The sequence below is a fragment of the Acomys russatus genome, chromosome 1 (genome assembly GCF_903995435.1).
Source record: "Acomys russatus chromosome 1, mAcoRus1.1, whole genome shotgun sequence".
NCBI lineage: Eukaryota > Metazoa > Chordata > Mammalia > Rodentia > Muridae > Acomys > Acomys russatus.
In genome coordinates, this window is record NC_067137.1 from 67,086,994 (window position 1) to 67,114,615 (window position 27,622).

A 27,622-nucleotide genomic window follows, 5' to 3' on the forward strand; every position below is an offset into this window, starting at 1 on the left:
GTCCAGGGTTTCGGAGCGAAGCTCGGCGGCCGGGTGGGTCGGGGCGTTCGGCGCACCCTTCACTGAAGCGGCAGTGGCCGGGCTGGGAGCCGGGAGTGGGAAGCGACGGCGCGGCTGGAAAATGCCGGTCCATTCCCGAGGGGATAAGAAGGAGACGAATCACCACGATGAGATGGAGGTGGACTACGCGGAGAACGAGGGGAGCAGCTCCGAAGACGAGGACACCGAGAGCTCGTCGGTCTCGGAGGATGGGGACAGCTCAGGTGCGCGACCCAGCTGGGCGGGGATGCCGGGTCCCCTGCGCCCGGCGCGCGACAGGCCGCGGTGCTCACGCCGGGCGGCGCGTCCTGCTGCGAGCGCGGGGCGGGGAGACGGGGGAAGGGGCGGGGACTGGCTCGGCCTCAGACACCCCGGAGCTGCGGGGCGCCGCGGGCGCCAGCGCGGGCTCCCGGTGGACTGGGCGAGCTCGGGCTTGTGTCGACCCGAGGCGCTTCTGTCCACCGTGGGGCCCCGTCCTAGGGACATCTGGCAGTGCCTTGTGGCTACTGACCCTGGAGTGGAATGTCCCACTGGCTAGTTTGGGAGACCTGGAAATGTCCCTTTGCTCAAACCAGTCTCTGCCAGGCTTGTCAGCGTGTGTGTGGGGGCTGCGGATAGATTTGCCTTGGTCCTTGCCGGGCTTGAAACTCATTAACCTTCCCTTTTAGGCCAGCCTGTCACTGGTATTGTAATCGGTGCCCTCGAGGGGACTGACTTGGCAACTATGCGGTCCATAGTAGGTCCTAAAGTTTTCAACACTAAGAAAGGACTAGCCTGGGGATAATTCTGAATCGTTATCGGTTTTTAATCTAGACTATGTAGGCACTATTGACATTTCCAGAATTCTCGAGCGTTCATTATTTTGTGACTTTGGGCTGTTTTTGACCCCTTATATTTGATGTCTTTTGATGCGGGAGGTAGATTAACACTACAAATAAATTGTGTAAATTTTTAATAATGTCATTCAAAAACGAATTGAACTGTGACTTCCTGGGTCCTTCCTTCTCTGACCGTTTGATAGAGAATGGCTTCTTTGTCTAATCCAGGTTTTGGCCCTGTAAAGGGAAGCATTGATAACAGGCTAATGACAGTGCGTTATCACTCCACACCTTTTTTTCAGGTTTGTGTTTCAGAGTGCACTTCTCCATGGGAGAATGCAGTGTCAGTAAGTCAGCCTTCCAAAAGTCAATATTTATGGGGACTTTTTGCTCAGTATTGGGCACTGCTAAGCACGAGGTCTAAATATATAGTTATATTATCTTGTCTCAGTTGAAGAACAGTGTTCTCACTCAACAGGGCAGCTGAACATATGAACTCACGGCAGTTGTGACAGTGTGCACAAGACCTGGGCAGGCTCAATCCTGGAAAAAAAAAAATCCTAGTATGGAGGGGTGGAGGTGGGCATCAAGTTCCATCACTAGCAGGGAGTTGCCATATTTGTTAGCTTTTGGGAGAGTCAGTTTTCTTTAATAGCATGACCTCTGGTAGATCAGCCACACACCAGGGCTGCCTCTAACCCAAGAATAGTTAGGCCAATCAAATTGAACTCCATGATTTTGCAAAAATAAAATAAAAAGTAGGGAACTTAAAGTTGGGTGGGTTAGGGAGATGGGAGTGGATCTGGAGGAGCTGGGGGAGGGGCAGTGACTATGTTCAAAGAATTAATAAAAAACATCTAGACACTACTTGATTAAGTTTCAGAATAAACGATTGAATGTAAATAACGTTGTAAGAATTCAGGGACAGGGAAAAGACTTCCAGGATTGAGTGGTCAGCACATTTAGTTGAAAGTGGGACTGCCCAGTTTTGAAGAGTTTGGGTTGGGATAGGGAAGGCAGAAAGTTCATATGGGAGAAGGAATGTAAGAAAAAGTGCAAAGGCCAGAGTTCAAAGCTTGCTGAAGGATGAGAAAGCCAGTTTGGTTGGGAGACCAACCAGCTTGGAAAGGCAAAGAATGCTGTGCCTGTGAGAGAGTTCAAAGAAGGAAAAAGCAGAAATTGATGAGTACAACTTTAGGAGTGAAGGTAAGACGAAAGCTCAGATACAGGGAGAGGTGTGCGTATGGTCAACACTGGTGGAAAAACAAAGCACTGCACTTGAAGCTGGAAGGTGATCTATGTTGAGTATGTTTATGTTGAGGGTACAGTCTGTTTCTGTAAGACTGTCTGAACCGGGAGATGGAAATGTGGCATTGGATCTCATCAGGGATGAGACGTCGAATTCTGAAGTCATCTGCCTAGGTGTATATGTGTGTGTTTGTGTGTAGGTGTGAGTGTGTGAGTGAAGGTACCCACGGAATCCAAAAGAGGGCATTGGATCTCCTCAAGCTAGAGTTACAAGCGGTTGTGAGCCACCTAGTGTGGGTGCTGGGAACCCAGCTCTGGTTCCCTGCAAGAACAGTGTGCTCAGAACCCCTGAGCCGTCTCTCTAGCTCCTGTTCTTGGGTTTTAATGGGAGCCAGGTTCTCATAAAATTGCATGGGTTATAATTCCCCTTTGAATGTTTAAGTTGTTGTGATTTTTAACCTGTTCAAAAAAAAAAAAAAACTCATCCTAGAAAATAATTACAAAGATCATAATACATTTTGCCTATAACACATCCCAGCTTTTCCTCCCAAACCTTGGTATTGAGCAGATCCTGTGAGCACAGAAACTTTCTACAGAACTCAGAAAATAAGAAAATTTGAGGAACCAAGTGTTGAGTGTGCGATCATGTGTCCTTACCATGTCCCTCCTGCTCCCTGTCAAACCCTGGGCCTTAAATAGCTTGGGCACATGCTGTACCCCTGAGGTATGACTCTGGTCAGGGACTGGGTTTTAAAGAGCAACAGAGTAAGCTATGAAGAGGCAGAAATATTTTACATTTGTTTTAGAAAATTACCACTATCTACTTCCTTGTTATATGAAAATAACTGGACGTGCTGCAACTTTCTTTCTCATACTTTGACCTTTTTGTTGTTGTTTTGTTTTGTTTTTGAGACAGTGTTTCTCTGTATAGCCTTGGCCTGGCCTAGACTCACTTTGTAGAATAGGCTGGCCTCAAACTCAGAGATCTGCCTGCCTCTGCCTCCCCAGAGTGCTGGGATTAAAGGGGAGTGCTACCACCACCCGCTATAGTTTGACCTTTATTTGATGAAGATCAAGATGAAGATCAATTTATACCTCAGATATTTTGCATATATATGATGTAAAACCAGAAGATGTGAAAATAGGGCAGACTGGTAATTAATAGCTGCTGTCTTTAAAAGTTGGCTTATCTTTCTCCTTATTCTTTTTTGTTGACCGACAGTAATCTGGGGACAGGGAACAATGAGAGGGTGAGTGGCAGTCCCAGATTCCATAAACGTAATGGGGTTAGTTTGCTTTTTGTTCCTGAGACAAAGTCTCACTATGCAGCCTTGGCTGCCCGGAACTCCCTGTGTAGACCAGCCTGGCCTCCACCTCAGATCTGTCTGCCCCTGCTTCCAAGTGCTAGAATCAAAGACATGTACTACCATGCTGCCAACTATTATTTGTTTTGTTTTGTTTTTGTTTTTTTTATGTGATGGGATAATTAGCCATGTGGCTCCTCTTCCACCTGTAATTTAGTTTTAAGATTAAAAAAATTAAATCATGTGAATGTTCATGGTATGTTTGCAGGCAGAGGAGGGCATCAGACCCCCCTGGACCTGGAGTTACAGGCGGCTCTGAGCCATGGCATGAATTCTGAGAACTGAACTTGGGTCTCTGTAAGAGCAGAGCGGTATTCACTTCACACTTAGCTTATGAGACATCTTTCAGCTCTGTTCTGTTGTTGTGTTGTTGTTGTTGTTGTTGTTGTTGTTGTTTCGTTTTTCTTCAGCCCAGGCTGACTTTGAACCCTCATCATTTCTCCAGCATTTTCAAATGACGGGAATTCAATCACTGTACACCACAGCTGACATGCTCCAGTTGTGAAGAGAGAAGTCCAAATGTGGATTTAAAAAAAAAAAAAAAAGCCGGGCGTGGTGGCACACGTCTTTAATCCCAGCACTTGGGAGGCAGAGGCAGGCGGATTGCTGTGAGTTCGAGGCCAGCCTGGTCTACAAAGTGAGTCCAGGATGGCCAACGCTACACAGAGAAACCCTGTCGCGAAAAACCAAAAAACAACAAAAACAAAAACAAAATACTGACCTTTTTTGAACATAGTCATTTTTTTGTACTGAATTCTCAAGAATTAGTGTAAAATCAAAAGAAGGTTAATTACTTCATTGACTTTAGTACTTCATTCATGGCTCTCAAGGTCCTATAAGATTGAAAAATGGATAAACAATAGAAGCTCTAGAGATGCCTGGAGCTTTAACTAATCTGACATTAAATTAATTCTACTGTAATAACTATTTTGGATAAGAATTGTTTATTGATCTGGGCAGTAGTGGCACACGCCTGTAATCCCAGCACTTGAGAGGCAGAGGCAGGTGGATCTCTGTGAGTTCGAGGCCAGCCTGGTCCACAAAGCGAGTCCAGGACAGCCAAGGCTACAGAGAGAAACCCTGTCTGAAAAAAATGGAAAAAAAATTGTTTATTGGGGCCTAGAGAGATGACTCAGAAGTTAAGAGCACTGGCTGCTCTTTCAAAGGTCCTGTGTTCAATTCCCAGCAACCACATGGTGGCTCATAATCATCTATAATGAAATCTGGTGTCCTCTTCTGGTGTGCAGGCATGCATACAGGCAGAACATTGTATATATAATAAATAAATTTTAAAAAGAATTGTTTATTTTCCTTTAAGATTTAATATAGACCTTGGATGTCCAATTTAAACTTTTTTTTTTTTTTCTGTTTGGACTAACCTCAGATATATTTGAAAGTTTTATCTTTTAGTTTCTTTTTGTTTTTTTGAGACAGGGTCTCACATGTCCCAGGCTGGCCTCAAACTGGCTATGTAGCACATAGTCCATAGTCGTAGTTAGCCTTAAGCTCCTAATCCCCTGCCTGACCCTCCCAAACGCTGAGATCACAAGTGTGTGCCTTCAGGCCGGCCTTGAAGTTTTATCGTTGATGTTTCCTTTTTTGTTTTTTTATTGACAGAAATGGATGATGAAGATTGTGAAAGGAGAAGGATGGAATGTCTAGATGAAATGTCCAATCTTGAGAAGCAGTTTACAGATCTCAAAGACCAGTAAGTACTAACTGGAGACGGCCGCTGTCACGAGTGTGTTGGTTTTACTAGCCGCAGGGGCGATTACATCGTCTTCGCTCTGCTGCTGTTTGTGATTTGGAGGAGGCTTATGTGTGTGAGCAGGGATGTGACTGGAGGATGGGTATGCATACATGAGAGTGCAGGTGCCATGCAGGTCAGAAGTTGGATTCCCTAGAGCTGAGTTACAGGTGGTTGTGAGCCACTTGACATGAGTGGCTGGGTTCCTGGGAACCAAACTCAGGTTATCTGGAAGAGCAGATTCACCCATCATGGGCCGTTTTGAATTCAGAATAAGCAAGCCATCTTCCAACATAACATGTTGTATACAATGTGTACATGTGTTATACATATACACATGTATGTATGTATGCATTCATATTGCCTATAATAAAAGTAATGAATGGAATAAAAGGAACTTGCAAAATAAATTGTCAATCTCCTTTGAATTTTTTTAGAACAGTCTTATTTTTTTTTAAAGATTTATTATTAATGTATACAGTGTTCTGCCTGCATGTACACCTGCAGGCCAGGAGAGGGCATCAGGTCACAGTATAGATGGTTGTGAGCCACCATGTGGTGGCTAGGAATTAAATTCAGAACCTCTGCAAGAGCAGACAGCTCTTAGCCTCTGAGCCAACTCTCCAGCCCTAGAACAGTCTTAAAATATCATAAAACCAGAAAAGATAGTTTCCTTCATGAAGTATAGCAGTATAAAAAGTTTCTTCTTAAAAACAGTAGGATTTCCTGTTTCTTGTTTATAAACCCTGTACGGTAGGGTTCTTTAAAACTAACTAACTAACTAACTAACTAACTAACTAACTAACTAACTAAAGTGTCAACCTGTCTCAACCCCCGCCCCAAAAGTCTCATAATCCAACTATTACATCAGTGGTAAAGATTTGTTTTTTTCTCTTGTTATTGATGGTTGAACCCCATGCCTTGTAGATTCTAGGTAAGTGTTATAGTGCTGGGATACATTCCCACTCCAAATTAAGGTACTCCCCTCTTTATTTTACAGTATCTATAAGCAGATTTATAAGTAGGGGCAATAGAGACCCTTTGCCCATTTTTCATTTCATCCCCTTTAAACGCATTTGTTTACTTGTTTAGATTTTGTTATATATGTATATTAGTTTATGTATATGCCTGTTTTACCTGCATTTGTGTCTGTGTACCATGTGTGTGCAATGCCTGTGATGGCCATAAAAGGGCATCAACTCTCCTTAGGCTGGAGTTAAGGGTGGTTGGTAGCCACCATGTGAGTGCTAGGATTTGAATGTTTATTTGCGTGTGCTCATATGTGTGACTGCATATGTATGCATAGTATATTTGAGCCGTAGTGCCTGTCAGGATAAGTGGCAGCAGTCAGTTCTCTCTTCCCGCCCTGTTGGTTTCTGGGGATCAAACTCAGGTCATCAGTTTTGGCAGCAAAGGCCTTTCCCACTGAGCTGCCTTACTGGTCCTAAGGTGTAGCCCAGGCTGCCCTCCAACTTGTGATTCCCCTGCTTCTGCTTTTTTAGCATATCCTACCAGAGTGTGCCACCACAACTGGCTTATTCTTATATTTTTTAAATAGTTTATTACATTGTAGTCCAGGCTATGCAGAACCCATTATATTGCCCAGGATGGTCTCAAACATAGGCCTTTTCTGCCTCCATCATCCAGGCTTGTGTGGTGCTGTGCTTCATCTAGTAACTCATCTTATTTCACTTTATTCATTTCCAGTTGCGTTGTGTATACCAGATCATGGGCTCTATAATGCACCCCCTCCTCCCCACATCAGGGCTGGTCCTTTTTTGTTTTTTTAAACACTAAATAGGAGCCATGCATAGTCACTCTCACTTGTAATCTTAGCACTCAGGAAGTTGAGGCAGGACCTTTGTGAGTTGAAGACTAGCCTGGGCTACATAGTGAGTTTTAGACTAGCCTGGGTTATACAGTGAGACCTGGCTCAAATACCAGAAACAACAGATTAAATTAAATGGGTTGAATATGGGCTGTGCTTTTTCAGGTAAGATGGGTTTTTTGTTTGTTTGTTTTTTTCAAGACAGGGTTTCTCTGTGTAGTCTTGGCTGTCCTGGACTTGCTTTGTAGATCAGGCTGGCCTGGAACTCACAGGGATCTGCCTACCTCTGCCTCCCTGAGTGCCGGGATTATAGGCATGTACTACTGTGCCTGGCTTTCCTTTTTGTTTAGTTTAGTTTTTGTTTGTTTTTAAGCTCAGTGTCTAAACTTTTCTTTTAGAATTGATTTATTATTGTTCCATTAAAACAAGTTGCGAGTCCCAGAGTAGTCATTTCAAGTTTTTTCTTTTATTTTTTTAAGCTGGTTCTTGCTGTGTTGCCTAGTCCATTTCATCTTCTTACCTCACTCCCCTTCCCCAGTCACTTTAACAAGAGACAAAGGCCGGTGGGCTCGAATTTTAATTGCATTTTTTGTTGTGACTAAAGAATAATAGTGATTTAAACAAACTCTGGACTGATACTTAATTTTATGGTGTGTATAAGTGCATTTTCTGATTGCAGTCAAGGCAAGAATATATTTGATAGGCTATTGGAACAAAGTTGCTTGCCTTTGTTGGGAGATTTTAATTAATGTCTTGATTTTTGCTTTGTTAAGACTTTACAAAGAACGGTTAAGTCAGGTGGATGCAAAACTCCAAGAAGTCATAGCTGGAAAAGCACCAGAGTATTTGGAACCACTGGCAACTCTACAAGAAAATATGCAGATTCGCACAAAGGTAGCAGGTAGGAATGTGTGACGTTTTGTACACTTTGTGACAGTTTGATTTTGTGGTGTTGTATGGAGATGGCATAAGTCCAGGTGTCTGCCAGCTGCCCTGACTGCACAGACAGATGGTGACATCCCTAGGCCACTTGTGGCTTGGCACTGAGTATGCACATGTAGGGGTGTGCGCTTGCCTTCTGCAGGGCTCCTGCGCAGGCCATGCTGCCCACGTTACCCTGCAGGAGTAGTATTGGGCATCTGCCTGTTGGGGGCGCTCCCCGTGCTCCGCCGCGTACTGCCTATTTACACCGTTAGCCCTCCTGCGAAGCTTCTGATTCTAATGAGAATAGTTTGGACACAGTGGTTTTGACAGAGTAAAGTATCCAATGATAAAGCCAGAGCTTATTGCCTGTCTCCCTTCCTGTCAGGAGGGCTCTGAGGAGGAAAGGACTGTGCTTTGTGTCTTGTTCATTCTCTAGTGAACACTGAGCAATATTCTTGGGACTGTGAGGTAGGAGCAAAAAATAGCTCTGTGCTTTCTTCCTAGCTCGTGACCTCTTAATTTTTTCATCTTCTTTGATAAGTGTTTTGCTTTTTTTGTTTTAGGATAAAGTTGTAATCATTTGTGACTGTCTTATTGAGTCCCCTTATGAACTGGGGTGGACACAGACTATAGGGAAGTACTGGTGACCCCAGCTTTACTGTCAGCGTAACCAGAATCACTGTGCTTGGTTGCAGGAATCTATAGAGAGCTCTGCTTAGAGTCTGTGAAGAACAAGTATGAATGTGAAATCCAGGCTTCTCGCCAGCACTGTGAGGTACGGTCACTCTGCCTAACGTGTAAGCTCATTGCATCGCTTCAGGTCTTTTGAGCTGCAGCCATAGAGTCTGTAACGTGACTTTAGAGAACTGGATAGTGATCATGTCATCAGACAAGTGAAGCTATAGTATAAAAAGTACACTATAGAATGTGGCACAACATAGGGCCGTAGGCTAATCAATGTGTATGCCGTGCTGACGCTAGAACACTGGGCTGTAGAATTAAGCTCTGGCTGGCTACTGTTTTATACATGTTAGAACAGCATTTTTTTTATGTGAAGAAAATATAAGTATGTTTCCTTCATGTGTTGTTTATATTGAGTAGTGTTTAAGAAAATCATGCTAGTTGGGCAGGGTGGCACATGCCTGTAATCCCAGCACTCAGGGAGGCAGAGGCAGGGGGATCTCTGTGAGTTCAAGGCCGGTCTGGTCTGCAAAGTGAGTCCAGGACAGCCAAGGCTACACACGGAAACCCTGCCTTGAAAAAAGAGAGAAAGAAAGAAAATCATGCTAATTTTGCAAATAACTTTTTGTAAGACTTAGATATCTTAAAAGGCTGAAAAGACAAGTTCTAGAAATAGCCCCTAATTCTAATTTAAAAATATTTTTATTGTTTTATGTATATTCCTGTTGTGCCTGAGTGCTTGTCTGTTTGTACCTGGTTCCCTCAGAAGCTAGAAGAGGTCATTGTATCCCTTAGAACTGGAGTTAGAAATGGTTGTGAGCTACCATGTGGGTACTGGGAATCTAACCTGGGTCTTCTGCAAGACCAGCAAGTGCTCTTCACCATCGAACCATCTCTTCATCCCCTAATATTCCTTATTTTAATGTACCATATCTGAATAAGTATAAAGAATGGACTCTCCCTCTTTTTTTTGAGTTATATCTCAGTGTGTAGCCATACCTAGTCGGGGACTCATGTAGACTGTGAGATGCATGCCACCACACCCAGACTACTACTGTTCCCCCTCCCCCGACTCCTTCTTGAGGCCGGGCTTACTGTGTAGTGCAGGCTGGACTTGAACTCTCCATCCTCCTGCTTCTGTTCCCCAAAGATAGTGGTAACAGGTGTGCCACCATGCTGGGCACATTGCTAGTATTTTGTTTAGAGGTTTCATTCCTTTTTTATAAGTGAAGTTTATTTTCAAATTTCAGGACTGTCTTTGATTTGATTTTAGATTATATAAGACAAATTAGGAATAATTGATATTCTCTGTGCTATAGAGATATATATTTAAGACTTCAGCTGTCAGTTCTATGAGTGTCAATTATGTTTGTGTTTATGATTTAAAACTTTTTATTCTTATTTTGTGTGGGTGTTTTGTTTGCTGTGCACCAAGTGTGTGCAGTGCCCGAAGAGGACATTGGATTCTCTTACACTGGAGTTATAGACCGTTGTTAGTGTTAGACTGCATGTTGGTGCTGGGCGCACCATGCTAGTTTTCTTCAGTGGAGTACTTCCTTAGGCTTTCCTTGACTTCATGATCTCTGTTTATTTTTTGAGATGCTGAATATTGAATCAAGAGCCTTCCTTGCTAATATTTAAGAGCAGGGTTTTGTAAATTTGGAAGAAGTCTCACTGCTGCTGTATTTTATTGGATTCTGTGGGAGATGTGGCTCAGTTAGTAGAGTGCTTGTCTAGAATGCACAAAGCCCCGGCTTAATCCTCAGCACCTCATACAACTGCGTGCGGTGGTAGCGTGTGCCTATAAGCCAGCAGTAGGTGGGAGCCAGGACTCAGTTGGAGGCCTTCAGAGTCAGTCTGGCTTCTGGTTCCTGAGAAGATTGTTGAGAGCTCTTCTGGGTTCTGATCTCTTTTGGTCAACAGGAAGCTGGGTGTGGATCCCCAGAACCCATGCAGAAGCCAGATGTGGCTGGCAGTGGGTAGCTGTGGCCTCAGTATTGAGCAGAGGATCCCTGGAGCTTGCTGACGATGCAGTGCAGCCCAGTTGGTGAGAGACCCCGCCTCAAGATCTAAGGTGGAAAGTAATTGAAGAAGACACCAGACTTGAACCTCTAGCCCCCATATGCAAACACTCATGTGTGCTTGCACTCCCATGCTCACGCACACATAGGAACACATATAGACATACACAAGCTAAAAAGAAAGTTTGCTTTTGATTTATAAGCTAAGTAAATGCTTGCTGATAAAATTGGAAAAAGAAGTGTAAAGAAGAGACTGAAATCATAATTTTCCATGCAGAGTTAATGGCTGTTAATAAGTGAGCATATTTGTATATATTTTGCAACATAGCTGGTGTGATTCCGAACAATTCTTCAGCTTTCTAAAGTATTTTCAACCAGAGCTTCACGCTCATGCTGTGGTTAAATACTCTCTGGAGGTGTGTTCCATGTACACACTTCTGAAGGCACAGACTTCCAGTGAGAACAGACAGTGTGCTGTCCTGGGTCTAAACTCTGTGACTTCTAGATGCTGCCCTGGAGTCACCCCCATATCCCTGTCAGCTTTAGATGCGGTTAGCTTCTTGTTAACCAAGGACGAGTCCCATGAGCTTCTTCACTCCGTTCCTCTCCCATCTTTGTGTCGTTGTTCTTGCTGTCGCCCTAGTTGTAAATACTGTTCATGAGCCAGAGTTATGTATCCTAGTGACTCTTTCTGTGTACAGATAACACCTGTGTATACCATGCCTGTCTGTGCAGAGGTTGATAATAACTACAGTTTTTGTAATTAAAATTTATATTTAACATGAAGAAAAGTTACACTTTTACTCACTGTCGGCTTTGTTTCTTCTTCTCTGAGATTTGAACGTGCTGGCCACATGCTCCACCCTGAGCTGTGTCCCTGGCCCTCTACTTACCTTTTATTTTTATGACACTAATCTGGCCAGACTGGCCTTGAACTCACTCGGCAGTCTAGGTAGGCCTACAGTATGTGGTAAGTTATGTTATCAGGCCTAACTTACCTGCTTTCTTTTTAGTTCTTCCCCAGGATTTCCACAGATTAGTGAGTCCCTGAAGTTGTTACTTTTAAAAACAAAGTCAAACATTACAGTTTCTTTGGTTTCCCCACAAGGTCTATGTGAAAAATTAAATTGCATGTTACTATAATGGGGTACTGATAGTTGTTTAGGGAATTTGCTGAGCTTATTCTCTTTGACAAAGAATTGACCATCTGGGAAGGACCAAGCCACAAGGAACATAAGACAGTATCTACTGTCTTCCTTTGGGAGGGGAGGGGCCCTGCAGCTGGGAGTCTGCTAACTGAGCTGGCTTAGGTATTTTTTAGGGCCTCTGGGCCTCCTCTTCCCCTATTTGATCGTGTTGTTCTTGCCCCCATGCCTTCCTGTTGTTTCTTCTTCCTGTGTTTGCTGGGAAGAAGCCGCCATCTCAGGGAGCCAGCCTGTGTTCCCTTGCCCCTCTTCAGTTACCTAGTAAACTCAAGGAAAGTCTCAGTAAACATGAGGCCTGTGACCCATTTTCAGTTACACTAGTTTAAAGTCATGTTCTAGAAGGGGCAGGCCAGCTTCTTACTGCCAAGTGAGCTGTAAGAGAGGTCTTACGTGGTTTGCTCCTGTGCTGTCCTGAAGCCCTAGTGCCTGTAAGGTGCTGCTTCCCCCAGCTCCCTGATCCCTCCCCACCCTCCCCTTCCGTGCGGCCTCATCCTGCCCCTATTCTACTTTATTCTGTTCTATCCTTCTCTGCTTTCTAGAATAAACTGCATTTTTGTCCTCATGAAGTTCTCTTTGCCATTGACCTGGAGGTCATTTTTACCTCCTTACTCCTGTCTCTTGGGCTGGATCTCATTTCCTTTTTCGGCTTGGTAGAGAGTATTTTTCGGTGGCATCTTGAGAGAAGATGTGGAGAAGTCAGTGTTGGAGATTTTGTGTGTTGGCTCTGTATTGTTGTATGCTCAGTTACTCCAAAACTTAGTAGCTTAGAGCGTTTTTAGTAGTTTGATGTCAGGGCTTTGTGAGGCTTGACAGAGGGTGGGGGGCATGTCTCCCTCTCAGAGTTGGCAGGATGGTGCCGGTCATGGCGTGCTGCCTTTGTTCTCCACTCTTAGGACCTGGTGGCTGGCTTTTCCAAGACTGAATGAACAAAGAGAATGAGATAGAAGTGACTTTCATTTGACCTAGAGTTTTGCCTTATTTTGCTCATTAAAGGTGTTAAAAACAAACAAACAAACAAACAAACAAACCTGCTGCCCACATTCAAGGAGAGAAAAACCTAGTTTATATTTTTAAGTTAGTGGTGTCAAGGAACTGTTTTCACCTACTACATCTTTGTTGTCCTAAACCGTCATGACTCTCACTTGAGAGCATAGAGCTCTGAGTGGTATTGTGTTTCCTCAGGATAGTTTCCTTTTTTGAGATGGGATCTTGCTATGGATCCAAGATTGGCCTAGCACTTCACTCTCCTAAATGTGTGTCAGGCCTGGCTCCTCACTGCCTTTGAGATGTCATTTTGATTACTGCTTCTGATCTGTTTGCTTCCTGAATACTTACAGGATGTTCCTTCTCATCCTTGGTTTTGGAGAGGAGTGAGGCATGGGTCTCTTTTTCATTCAGTGTGCAGGATACTCGGGGGAACTTTTAATTTTTTGAGATAGGGTTTTCCTATATAGCCCAGGCTAGCCTTGAACTTGTAGCAGTATTTTCGACAGACTTCCAAGTACCAAGATTGCAGGGATCCATTACCACACCCAGTTTCAGGAAACATATATTCCATTTTGGGAAAAATGTCTCTCTTTAATTTCTTTTAGATTTAATTTTATAGACTGAACTCTTTAGTCCTTTTGAGGGAGGTTCTGGAGGTGACTCCAGGGACTTGTGTGTACCAGGAATCTCTGAGCTACACCTCCAGCCCTGCAAATAGAACTAAACTAATATTTGTTACCACCCCATAGCCTTGTATTTGCAGTTAATTTGAAAGCTGACTGTAATGATTTTCCCTTAGACAGGGCCTAAGGCTTAAAGGTCTGTTCTAAGTTGGTTTCTTTCTTTCTTTCCTTCCTTCCTTCCTTCCTTCCTTTTTTCTTTCTCTTTTAAAATTTCAGTGTAGTTGCTTTTTCCTTTTTAGTTTGGGCATAGTGTAGTGTGTGTGTGTGGGGGGGGGCAGTGCATGCACCACAGTGTGCATGAGGACAGCAGAGGAAAACTTCGTAGAGTCAGGCCTTTCCTTCTACTGTTCCATGGGCTCTGGGATCAAATTTGAAGTCCCTAGGTTTGCACTCCAAGTGCCTTCAACTGCTGAGCCATCTCACTAGCCCAGGGTATTACTGCAAGGTCTCATGGAGCCTCAGCTGGCCTCAAAGCCACTTATGTAGCTGTGCTAACCTTGAACTCTGATCCTCCTGTTTTTACCTCCTAAGTCCCAGAATTACGGGCATGCACTACCAGTCCTGTCTACTGTGGTGCGTCACTCTCTGATCCTTCAAAATCTCCCAGGGTTCCAATCCTGAAGGAAATTGAGAACTGTGAGGCACTTCTGGCAAGAAACTTCCAAAAGGGGGTTCATTCTCAATATAGGTCAGTGTGAAGTTAGTACAAAAATGGAACCTTGGGGTCATTATCCTGGGAGTCCTTAGAACTGCCCTAATGAGAATAGCAAAGACGTCAACAGGTAAGGACTAATGAGTAGGTTCAGCCAGTCTGTGTGAGAATAGAGGCTGGACGCTCTGTAAGTAGTCACGCACTGAACAGAAAAATGACTGCGGGCACCCAAAGAGTTGTGTGTCATTTCTGGCTGCTCAAGTATGATTTCTTTGTTTGTTGTCGGTTTGCTTGCTTGTTTTTTGGTTTTTTGAGACAGAGTTTCTCTGCTTTGGCTATCCTAGACTCACTTTGTAGACCAGGTTGGGCTCGAACTCAAATCAAGTATAACTTTTTCTCTCTCTCTTTGAGAAGCTTCTGAGGGTCTTGCAGGGTTGGAGAATGAGGAGAAAGTCTCTTTAAAAGGAGAGTGTGAAGATTAATTGTTGTTGTCAGCTTGCCTGGCTTTAGAGACACAGCGCAAGGCATGTTTGTGAGGGTACTTAATAAGAGGGAAGGCCCGCCTGAATATGGACAACACTCTGTGGCCTAGGGTCCTGTATCGGGTGAGGAGGAAGCCAACTGGGCACTAGCTTTGTTTCTCTACTTCCTGAATGAGTGCAGTGTACCCAGCAGCCTCAGGCTGGAAGCCATAATAAACGCTTGCCTAGGTTGCTTTGCAACAACAAACAAATGGTCGTGAGCTGCAGTATGAGTGCTGGGAATTGAACTCGGGTCCACTGAAAGAACACTGAGTGCTCTTAATTGCTGAGCCATGTTTGTTTATTGTCTGTTTTATTCATATTTTTATGTTTTGTGGCGCTAAGGACTGCACAAAAGCCCTTACCATGCTCTCCTGTTAGATTTCATTCTTATTCTGACTTGTCTGTTTTAGCAAGTGAATCTGATGTAATTAAGCTGTAATTTTATAATTGAGTTAACATGTCACTTTCTTCTGTCAATTTATTAAGTATATTCTAACTGAAATGTATTATTTTATTTGATTATTAAATATGTTGTAATATTTGTACCTAAATATTTTTGTGACATGTTACTGTAGGATATGATGTAGAGATAGTAAAAACTAGATCCCTTCTATTTCAGTTAATTTAAAATTTTTATTTTTGTTTTGTGTGTGTGTGTGTGTGTGTGTGTGTGTGTGTGTGTGTGTGTGCGCACGCGCGCGCATGCTCATGGAAGCCAGAAGAGGGCATCAAATCCCCTGGAGCTGGAGTTATAGATGGTTTTGAGTTGCTACCACATAGGTACTGAGAACTGAGCCTGGGTTATCTGCAAGAGCTGCAAGTACCTGAGCCATCTTTCTGGCTCCAACTTAGATAGTCTTAAACAGGATGCTATTTTACTTAGTTAAATCTGGTTTTATAAATGTTTCCTGGTTTTATTTCTTTTATGTACTAACCCTTTCTAATTTAAACATTTTAAATTGTAGGGCTAAAGATGTAGCTCAGTGACAGAGCACTTACCTAGTATGCACATGCCCTTGCTTCAGTCCTCAGAACTGGGGGAAGGGGCAAAAATGAGTAAGATAAACCAAAAAAGAGAAACCCCTGTCTCGAAAAACCAAAAAAAACCCCAAAAACCCCAAAAAGCAAATACAACCACCATTTATTAAACAAACACACAAACAAACAAACAAAAAACAAAACAAAACCAAATGAACAAACACATAAAGCTACCACATATTAAAGAACTCTAAGTATTCGGTATTGTTGGTTAAGATGAACTGGTATTTTCTTTCTTTTCACTTAAGTGTCATATTTCTTTCCAGAGTGAAAAGCTTTTGTTATATGATACAGTCCAGAGTGAGCTTGAGGAGAAGATAAGAAGGCTTGAGGAGGACAGGCACAGCATCGACATCACCTCAGGTCAGGGCCGCGGTGTGATGTGGTGTCCCGTAAAGCCTCAGTCTTCTCGCATAAGTGCTATGCAAATGCAGTGCCCTAGCTGGAGGGAACAGGGGAGGAGACTTCTGAAGAGTGAGATCAGAGTCACACTCTAGAAAGATATAAAAAGTACAGCACAGGAAAAGGGACAGACCAGAAGTGTGGCAGGAGCTAGCGTGGGACTGTCCTGGAAGACAGCCGCCTGTGTTCTTCCAGGCATGTGGATAGACGTGACAGGGTGGTAGGTTTTGCCTTGGAGATTGTTCTAACAATCAGGTCAGCATGCATTGCGGCCATTTCAGGATGATGAGGGAAGTTTCCTGTTGTGCGCTGACAGATGGTTTACTAGATTGGCCCACAGTTCTTGGGTATGTATTGTTGCTGTGTTTTGCATTTTGTTTCTCCACTATAGTTGGGGCAGGTGTTCCCTCTTGAGTTGAGTGTCTGTGGACAGTTGCTTAGTTCTTCTAAGTCAATGCTCTTGTCTAGAAAAGTGAAGGAAAAAGAATAGCTACCTCAGGGCTGGCGAGATGCTTCAGAGGATAAAAGTGCTTGCCCCAAGGCTGGCAACCCCAAATCGATCCCCGGCATCCATGTGGTGGAAGGAGAGACCTCACTCTCACAAATTGCCCTCTACATGTGTGCTGTGCTGTGTGAGCATGCATACACATGCAACATGCACAATGGATGAATAAAGAGATGTAAAAAAGTGGAAAGGAAGGGAAGAAAACTCCCTGTGTGTGGTTTCCGTAAATGAGAGTACAGATGGCAGGCCGTGCAGCTCCTTCTCCCTGTGGCCGCTGAGACCAGCTCTCACTCTCGATTCCCTTGCAGAGCTGTGGAATGATGAGCTTCAGTCAAGGAAAAAGAGGAAGGACCCTTTCAGCCCCGACAAGAAGAAGCCGGTCGTCGTGTCAGATATCCTTTCCCACGCGGTCTGGGCTCTCGCCTGGTGCCTGCCCTGGAGCGAGCCCATGGGGACTGACAGACGGACCGCAGGCGAAGTTTGACTGTTGACCAAGGAGGGGTAGGGGAAGCGGAGTGCTGGGCGTCTACAGCCTTGAGAACTGTTAGTGTCCAGCCCACAGGACTGAGGGGGACAGCTGCGAACGAGACAGTGTGGTTAGTTTGTACAGGTGCTTTTTGTTGCTTTTGAGACAAGGTCTCAATGTAGCCCAGGCTAGCCCTGAACTCATAGTCCTTGTGCACCCGAACACTGAGTGCTGGGCTCCAGAGTGTGTGGGATTGTCCCTGCTGAGTTGACCTTGACTTCTCACGCCCATATATAGTGTATATGCTGCAGGATCTTGATATTCTTGAGGACTGGACAACAATCAGGAAGGTATGATTGACGACTGGTGCGGCAGCAGTCTATTAGGAGTTCAGTAACACAGGAAAATATAATTGTTGTAAATATACTTTGTTTAACATTGGGCTGTAGACTATTTTAAGAATTAGAGACATATGAATAATTGTTTTTCTTCTTTCAATAATGTAATAATTTATATGAATACGGAATAGAATATGTTTAGCTTGCCCTAGAGTATTTGGGTTCAGAGCTTTGTCTGTTTCTGGTGTATAAGGTACCCAGTAAATATTTGTTGAATGAATACCTTGAACCTATGTGCCATATTTTGTTAACTCTGGAGGCATGAGTGGATTCTTTGATGCTTGTTTACAAATGGAGCTATATATCTTGCCTTTTTTTTACTTTTTGTTTATTTTTGCTATCATTTTTACTTTTTGTTTTGCTCAGACTGCCCTAGAATTCACTTTGTAGCCCCCATAGTCTTTGAATTTGTGGGCCTCCTGCCTTGACCTTCTTGGGAGCTAGATTACAAGCTGTGCCACCAGGTCTGGCTCAAGGCTTGCTTTCCTTATTAAAAATTTTCATGTTTATAAATTGCCCAGAGAAATGATTTACGCTGTTAGTAATACCTATGGGAGAACGTGTTCTCTGTGGCTTTACACATTAGTCTGGAGGCTGGGGATGCCTCTCCCCCAGCACCAGAAGAAAATAAGAGCAGCTAATGTTTATATTCTATTCTGTATTGAGCCAATCAAGAACACTCTATGTGTTATAGATAGCAAAATAAATTTTCAGTCTGACTCACATTTCTCCCCTTTCCCCCTCTTTTTCTCTAAGGCAATGGCTACCTTGGGTCCACACCGAGTTAAAACAGAACGTAAGTTGTGATTTGTGATGCATCTCTGGAGAGCTGTTGAGTCAGGGTGGTTAATTGCCTGTGTATTGAGGAGGAACATATCAGTTGATTCCATTAGTCTGCGAACTCTGCAACTGACGTTACAGGGAACTCAGGAGTCTCCTGCTTCATGTAAAAGTTTGAAAGTGTCCAATGTATATTTCTGTCATTGTTAAGCCGTATTCTTATGTTAGATCTGTAATTCAAGATGCATTTATCCGTGTTTTTTTGTTTGTTTGTTTTAAATTGGCCTATTACTTCGTCAGGGGAAGTGTTGGGAATTCATGAATTGATGAATTAATTCCAGGGAGGCTAGAATCTCTGGAGTTGTGTACTGAATTTCTTAGGAGTCCTTTTCCTTTCATTCATTCATTCATTCATTCGTTCATTCTATCTATCTGTCTGTCTATCTATCTATCATCTATCAATCATCTATCTATCTATCTATCTATCTATCTATCTATCTATCTATATATCTATCTATCTATTTTCTGCGCAGAGATTAGAATTCTGTCAGTGGAATACTAAGAGATTTATCTGCTGCTAAGATTTATATGTTTTGTTTTGAGACAGGTCTTTGCTAAGTCGGCTGGGCTGGAAATTATGACCTGTTTGCCTCTGTCTCCTGAGTGCTAGGGTTACATGCTTTTTAAACCTTTTTTGTTTCTGTTTTTTGGCAATCCTTAAGACAACTGTCCAAGTTGTGATGAACATTGATGTCTTTTTTTTTGAAACATTTTTTGTTAATCCTTTAAAAGGCGGTGGGGTTATATTTTTAAAAAGCACGTTTTAAGCATCAAAGAAAATAATTTTTTTCTTCCATTTTGAAAGTATCTTTAAGAGATCCTTAGCTGGGTGATAGTGGTGCTCATCTTGAGTCTCAGCACGTGGGAGGCAGAGGCAGGTGGTTCTTTGTGAGTTTGAGGCCAGCCTGGTCTAAAGAGTGAGTTCTAGGATAGCCAGGGCAACACAGAGAAACCCTGTCGCAAAAAAATTTGAGTTTGGTTTATTTTTAGTGGATCCTTTGAACTTTATTTCATATCAGAAAGTTGCACAGTACTGTATCTATGTACTCCCCTTGACGGGAGGGATAGATGCATTCTCTAGAACGTTTCTGGCTCATTGACCTTTTTTTTGAGGGGGAGGCAGGGCATGTGAATGTGTGTTCGCATGTGTGGACATATGATGTGTGGTTATATGAGTGTGTATATGTGTTCGCATGTGTGGACATATATGTGGTTATATGAGTGTGTATATGTGTTCGCATGTGTGGACATATGTGTGGTTATATGAGTGTGTATATGTGTTCACATGTGTGGACATATGATGTGTGGTTATATGAGTGTGTATATGTGTTCACATGTGTGGACATATATGTGGTTATATGAGTGTGTATATGTGTTCGCATGTGTGGACATATGTGTGGTTATATGAGTGTGTATATGTGTTCGCATGTGTGGACATATGTGTGGTTATATGAGTGTGTATATGTGTTCGCATGTGTGGACATATGTGTGGTTATATGAGTGTGTATATGTGTTCGCATGTGTGGACATATGTGTGGTTATATGAGTGTGTATATGTGTTCACATGTGTGGACATATGTGTGGTTATATGAGTGTGTATATGTGTTCGCATGTGTGGACATATGTGTGGTTATATGAGTGTGTATATGTGTTCGCATGTGTGGACATATGTGTGGTTATATGAGTGTGTATATGTGTTCGCATGTGTGGACATATGTGTGGTTATATGAGTGTGTATATGTGTTCGCATGTGTGGACATATGTGTGGTTATATGAGTGTGTATATGTGTTCGCATGTGTGGACATATGTGTGGTTATATGAGTGTGTATATGTGTTCGCATGTGTGGACATATGTGTGGTTATATGAGTGTGTATATGTGTTCGCATGTGTGGACATATGTGTGGTTATATGAGTGTGTATATGTGTTCGCATGTGTGGACATATGTGTGGTTATATGAGTGTGTATATGTGTTCGCATGTGTGGACATATGTGTGGTTATATGAGTGTGTATATGTGGAGGCTAGAGATCTGTCCTTGATAGCTCTCTGCTTTATTTACATTTATCGAAGTAAGATTTCTTGTTGAATAGAGTGCCAATTCTGGTAATTCTAGCTGCCCTTAGTGCTCTGGGAAGCCCCGATCATTGCTTCCCTGTGTTGGGATTTTAGTTGGTTGCTATGCCTACCTGGCTTTTATGTCGCTTTGGTCCTCACACTAGTGCAGCCAGTGAGACATATTTGCAGCCCCTCATAGATTAGAGCCCCAGCACGCAGCTGAATGGCTCTCTTCTAGCCTGTTTTCTCTTAGTGCTCCTCTACTGTTATTCCTAACATTTACCTCCAGTTGTACATTTACTTTATTTTGAAGAATGGTAAATGGCTCTCTTTGAGCCTGCCTTTTAGTTTAGTGTTCTACTTTGATTCATAACATTTACCTTCACTCGTACACTCATTTTTTAAGAATGATAAATTCCACAATTTTTTAAAAGAAAAATTTATTGTTACTGTACATGTAAGCTATGTGTGATTGGTTTGTGTGTGTATGTGTGTGTGATATGTGTGGATGTGATCACCTGCATGCCATGGCACATGTGGAGATCAGAGGACAACTTTTGGGAGTTGCTTCCTTCCTTCTACTGGGAGTTTTGGAATCAAACATCAAACTTACGTCATCAGTCTTCTCACTCGCCCTATTGGTACTTTTAAATTAATTGTCTACTTGCTTATCTGTTTCCAGACTGGATTATAAGGTTTACCAATGCCACCTCCATATCTTTATTTATTTATTTTTTTCCTCAGCACCCAGCACAGTTCCTTGTGTATAGGATGGACTCAGATATGTAATGAATGAATGCCTGAAAAACAAATGCATATATATACTTACTCCTTTCTACATATCAGAGACTATTTTAGGTTCTTGAAGAGACAATAGGGAAAGAAATAAACTTGGAGCCTCCTTTCAGGGGGTGGGGTACTATGTGTGTGACTAAGTAAGTTAGTGCCAGGTGATTACAATCATTGTGAAGTCCATGTGGAGTTGTGATGAGTTTCTGAGAAGTGACAGCAGGATGGGGAAGGCGCAGCTACTGCCTGGGGCAACTGACAATGTGCTTCCGTAAGGAACATGTTTTCCCTGCAGTCGTTTATTTACTAATGCTAAACTATTTCTGAGAGTTGGAAATGCAAGTTTTATTTAGGAGAATTAAAGTTCTGGGGATCTCTCTTGCATTAGATTTTGCTTCTTTCTAAGTATGCCTTATAGGGGAGGAGATTTGGAAAGTAATTTTCAGTGAAAATATGACAACTCACATTTCTCGGGGCTGCTTAACAAATGGTGCTGGTGATTAATCATGGCGTGCTGCTTCCTCTCTGGCTCTCTTCTACTGATCATTGCTTATTGCTTACCTTTGTATTAGACAGTGAGCTCCAAAGCAAAAGGTGCTCTGGAGCCGGGCACAGTGGCGCACGCCTATAATCCCATCACTCAGGAAGGCAGAGGCAGGAGGATATCTGTGAATTTGAGTTCTGGGATATCCAGGGCTACACAGAGAAACCCTGTCTCAAAAACAAACAAACACAAAAAACCAACTAAAAATGCTCTTGTTTTTATTACATTTTATATGATTCCTATGTAAGAATATTTCAAATGTTTTTATACATACATGTGCGTGGATTACTGCCATCTTCTGAAGTTCTGACAGTGTCTTATTAACATGTTATTTAACTGATCCTTTTAGCGCCTGTGAAACTGGAAAAACATTTGCACAGTGCTAGATCTGAAGAGGGAAGACTGTATTATGATGGTGAATGGTATATACGCGGACAAACGATATGTATTGATAAAAAAGATGAATGTCCTACAAGGTAAGAAGCTCCTGTCACTTCGTTGTTGCTGGGAATTGCTGTTTTACACCTGTTGTCAATCAACATTTGCAGCCTCTGTAGGATATTTGTCATGTCATCACTAGTTCCTCTGGATGCTTTTTACTTGACTAAGAGGCAATCATGTGTACACAGTTGTTATTTTTACTTATATAGTAGCATTTTGTAGCATTGATAGAGCATTTCTATAGTAGACTTCATATTATAGTTGAACACAGTATTAACATAGTGGATATGTTTAGAGTTATTTATCCATGAAATGATCCTGTTTGTTAATTCTTAGAGTGTAATTAATTGTTATGATCTTAATATAATGACTTTCAGACCAGACTATTAAAGAAGTTTGGTGGGCTTTTGGTCCCATTGCGGTTTTCTTTAATCAGCTGGTGGTGCAGCCCAGTTGTTAGAGGGCTTGTTTAGCATACACAAAGCTCTGGTTTCAGTCCCCAACATTACAGGACCTGGGCAGGTGGAGAACCTATAATCCCAGCACTAGGGAGGTGTGTGTGTGTGTGTGTGTGTGGGGTGTCTCTGCAAATGCCATGGCCACAGCCAACAGAGTAACAATCCGTGTGAAACAAGAAGAAAATTGGTTCAGCATGACTTGGTAGCTGGTATTAGTTTAAACTTCAAGAGTCTGACACCAGGAAGTTTATTTTAGGCATATTTAGGTACAGTACAACTAGAAAAAATTTTTTCTGGTGTAACACAATCCTGTGTGCACAAGGAAGCATAATTACATTGCAACTCTTCTCAAAGTACATGTCACTTCTTCCATGAGGGTTTGTTCTAAAGATAGGCTACATGTGTTATCTTCAGGGCCTTGAGGAGGATCTGGCATGGCCTTGGTCATATGGATAGCACAGAGGTCATCTAGACTATTAGCCATCTTCAGTCCTAAGTGTGGGAGCCGGGGAGAGCTCCTGGAAGTCAGATAGCACAAGGGTCTCCTAGGCTCTCAGCCACTCCATTCTCAGCCTTCTGTGTGGAAAACCCTGCGTGTTTAAAATTCCTGTTTCCCCTAGAGGTTATGTGTGAACACAAGGACTGTTGTAGTCCTAACTCTTAGCTACATAGAGAGTTGGAGGGCATCCTGGGATACAGGAGACTCTACTTCAGACAAAAAGTATTGATTAAAACTGGAAACAAATGGAAAATTAATGAAAAATTTAAGAGTACTTAGTGAGGGCAGAGAGATGGTTTTATGGCTGAGAGCAGCTCTCCGAGAGAACCCTGGTTCTCAACCACAGCACCACAACTGTCAGTTAATGCCAGCTCCATGGATCTGGCTCTCTTTTCTGGCCTCTGTGAACACTGCACACAGTTTGTACATTGTGAAAATACAACATTCACATACATAAAACAAAAACCAAAAATAAAGCTTTAAGTTAAAGAGTACTTTTTAATTAAAATATAACTTGAAAACTAGAAATTGAGTTTTACATGTCAATCTAGACCTAAAGTTTATATAGCCGTATAGCCTATACGTTATCTTGCTGTGGTTTCTTTTGAAAATAGTAAGGAGTTATTGTTTTCATCCTCTAGGGCTAACGGGTAAAAGGTTAGAGTATCAGCTTTCTACAGTAAGAAACACCTTTTTCTAGATAACAGTATTTGAGTTTAGTTTGAATTGTTTTGAAAGCTTAATTGGCTTATGACTTCATCTTTAAATTTTTGGATTTCAGGGACATGCATAACAACTTATTTTATTTTGGTATTTTGAAACAAGGTCTCTCTGTCTCTCTGTGTTGGCTGTCCTGGACTCGCTTTGTAGACCAGATTATCCTTGAACTCACATCAATCCACCTGCCTCTGCCTCTCGAGTGCTGAGATTAAAGGCATGCGCCACCATGCCTGGCTCAACTTTTTTTTTTTTTAAGATTTATTTATTTGTTATGTTTACAATGTTCTCTGCCTGCGTGTGTGCCTGCCTATCAGAAGAGGGTACCAGATCTTGTTATAGATGGTTTCTGGGAATTGAACTTAGGACCTCTGGAAGAGCAGCCAGTGCTCTTAACCGCTGAGCCATCTTTCCAGGTCCCACATGACAACTTTTCTCATTTCACTCTTATAATACCAATTCTCATTTTATTATTTTTGAGACATTTTACTACTACTTAGCATTAAAGTGGTTAAAAAGAGATGGCAGTGAAAGAGATAAGTCTTTTGAAAATAGATTTTAAGTGTTTTTTATTTAAAGATTAGTAGTGTTGAGAAAAAAGTCAGGACCACAGATGATCTAACACTGGGAATTGATAGGTTAGTATTTAAAAGATTTCCTACAGCTGAGACTGATAGCAGAGGCTGTGTTACTACCTGAGTAATGGCTGTCAGCCCACTGTCCTTCTGGAGGCTGAAGTGTGGATGGGGTGGGGGTCATGTGCTTTAGAGCAGCCAGTGACTCACCTAGCAAGGGGATATGTGCCACAGGGCATTTCAGCACTTGTATAAGCAGCATAGAGCACACTCACACATCTAAACATTACAGGCCAGTCACATGGTGCAGCCACTTGATGCAGTCAAGAGATGAGATAAACCTGAGTTGTAAGATGCGTTACAGCAACCCTTTTTATTGTATTAAAAAAATTGGAAAGAAATATGTACTAAAATTATAACAAAAATTCTAATACAGCCAAAGGGCTGGGGATGTAGCTCAGTGGTCAAGTGCTTGCCTACTGTGCACAAAGGCCAGGTGTCAGTGTTCAGCACTCAGAAAAGATATTTGGTGTAAAAAGTACACCGTCAGCAAGTTACAAAGTGTGCCAGTCTTTGCCTAGTGTTGGGTATGGCATGTGATTGTATATGCTCTGCTTTCAGGTAGTTGGCAGCACAGTAGGTTTCTATGCACCAGTGTTAGCACACATACACGAAGAATGCATTGTGCTGTGATATTTTGACAGGGCAACCTAAGAAGTTTTTAGCTTCAGTTTTAGCTCATGAAGCTGCAAGTGTATGCAGTCTATTATTGATAAAAATGTTACATAGCTATAGTTCTAATAGAACTCTATTATTATATACGGTTCTTATGTATATTACTACATAGCTATAGTTCTAATAAAACTCTATATTATTATATACAGTTTTTATATATATTACTACATAGCTATATGTTCTAATAAAACTCTATATTATTATATATAGTTCTTATGTATATTACTACATAGCTATAGTTCTAATAGAAAGAGAAGTTTATTGATTTCATTAAGAAGGAAAGAATAACTATTAAATGTTAATCATTGTGATATTTTCTACTCCATGCCCTGCAGATAGTGCAGCATCTGGTAAATGCCCATTTTATACCTGAACCTACTGAGCCTATCATATCTTATAATATATGAAACCTTGTTTTTAAGCTAGTAATCTAAAATGAGATTAGTATAAACTAGGCAGAGGCAGAAGAAATGCAAGCTCAGAGCCAACCTGAGCTATATATAACAAGGCATGTTTTTAAAAAGAAAAGGAAAATAAAGCCCCAAAGTATTAAATTAAGTTAAATTAAATTAAATGAACTATATTGTGATTCATTCAATTTTTTTTCTTTTTTAGTGCTGTAATTACAACAATTAACCATGATGAAGTTTGGTTTAAGAGGCCTGATGGAAGCAAATCTAAGCTTTATATTTCACAGCTACAGAAAGGAAAATATTCAATTAAGCATTCATAATCACTATTTAAGTGTTACCCATATCTACCTTATTAGTGTTACCAAGTGTAATGTGCCATGGGAACCGAGAAATGTATCCAGCAGCTTAATAGTCTCATCCATCATGAGAGAATGTCTTCTAGGCAGTGCTCTAAGTAGATCCCACATTAGTCAGTCATTAAGAGAAATAGTGAGACAGTTTAATCATGACCATCACGTTTATTTGCCTCATAGGTCCAGTGGCCAACAGATCTATTTGGTAGGTATTTCTTTCTCAGTTTCATTTCATTTTGTGTCTTAATCATGTGAGTGTGTCTCATCTTTAGTGAGCTGCAACTATAGTTATCTGCAATTTTTAAATTTCCACACCTTTGTCACTATTTGTGTTTGTAAATAAGACTGATGAAATGTTTCCTATAAATGATTTGTATTAGTGCATTAGTTTAAATCAGAACTGAAATTTATACATATGTGTGTATGTATATATGGTGTCATCAGTGTGCTGAGAACTGGTGGCCTACCCGTACAATCTTGTTTTACCCCAAATTAAACTGTTGGGCTTGAGAAGTAAAGGGAGCACTTTTATAGACTGGTTTTCTTTCTCTTTTTCCTTGATGGTGATGACCTCTTTTCCAGATCAGAAATGATGTTTATTAGTGACATTGTATCAAGTATGATCATGTTGCTGGCTGTGTTTATGGTGCGCTTTGTGAGGGCAGGTGTTTATGATGCACAGTGTCCACGTGAGCAGTGGCTGGCAGTATTGTGGTGCTTTCTGTGTGTCTGAACTTTTGAAGATTTTAGCAAGTATTTTCCAAAGGCAAAACTAGATCCTTATTCTAATTTTATTGCTACTGTAAAATAGATGTGGACACTTTCCTTGAATCTATCAACCCCCTAAATTGGGATTTAAAGAAATATTCCACGTTTTTATGGCCACTTGGTGCAATTTAGAAAATGCTGGCCTCCTTTCCCTTAGCCACACTCAAAATTAACTTCCAAAGCCTCTGGAACTGTGCAGCAAATCGAAGCCCTCAGCTTGGCAAACACAGTTAGCTATAGTATGTATTTAGGTTACAACCAAACCAAGTATTCTGGTGGTCTCATGCACTTTAATTTCTGTTACAATGGTATTTAAGAGGATGACGAGGAAGGTTCATTTAACACTCCACGAAGGAGCCTCTGCATGATTCCGTTAATTCCTTATGGTTTTTACCTCTACAGATATCCTGTGCAGGTCACTATGTCACAGTTGCCAAATTGTAACCGGTTTGACTTTTGAAATTCAGTATCAGCAACATTGTGCTGCTCTGCTCTGTTTCTGATGAACCTTAGTGGCTACCGTACTGTCCCAATCCAGTAGCATTTGGCAGTGCTTATATATATATATATATATATGATGTTTGATAAGCATTTTTAATGAGATTTGTATTTTTAAATTTAGTATGTAATAAAAGAAGTGTCTGAGTGTCATTTATGGTGTCGTGTGTTTCTTACTAATGCTCATGTTTGGTTGTTTATGCCCTGTCCACCCGTGGCATGGTTTCAGCTGGTTGCCATCAGTGGAACTAAAGTGCTGTGGCCGTGCTTCTGCTCAGCCTCCCACATATGCACCCTTGTGGGTGGATGCAGGTGTTTAAGAAGCTGAGCTATGCAGGTGTGTTATCCTTTCACAAGTGTACTCTGTATTTTGAAATTCTAACCAGAAAAAAACAGGTTTATTTC

At 41.8% G+C, this 27,622-nt stretch overlaps 1 protein-coding gene across 2 annotated transcripts; it reads left to right on the plus strand.

The window, feature by feature from the left end:
- Brms1l (BRMS1 like transcriptional repressor) lies at nt 1-27,392 on the plus strand. 2 transcript variants are annotated; one of them, XM_051146334.1, is made up of 10 exons: nt 1-263; nt 5,087-5,177; nt 7,818-7,945; nt 8,664-8,743; nt 16,026-16,122; nt 16,975-17,058; nt 17,418-17,482; nt 18,287-18,326; nt 22,110-22,236; nt 25,801-27,391. In XM_051146334.1, the coding sequence occupies exons 1-10, from the start codon at nt 122-124 to the stop codon at nt 25,916-25,918; spliced, it is 972 nt and encodes a 323-aa protein (XP_051002291.1). In that variant the 5' UTR covers nt 1-121; the 3' UTR covers nt 25,919-27,391. The 2 variants fall into 2 exon arrangements, with proteins under 2 accessions (XP_051002291.1, XP_051002299.1); XM_051146342.1 differs by lacking the exons at nt 8,664-8,743; nt 16,026-16,122 and having other exon boundaries at nt 25,801-27,392.
- Nucleotides 27,393-27,622: the final 230 nt, after the last annotated feature.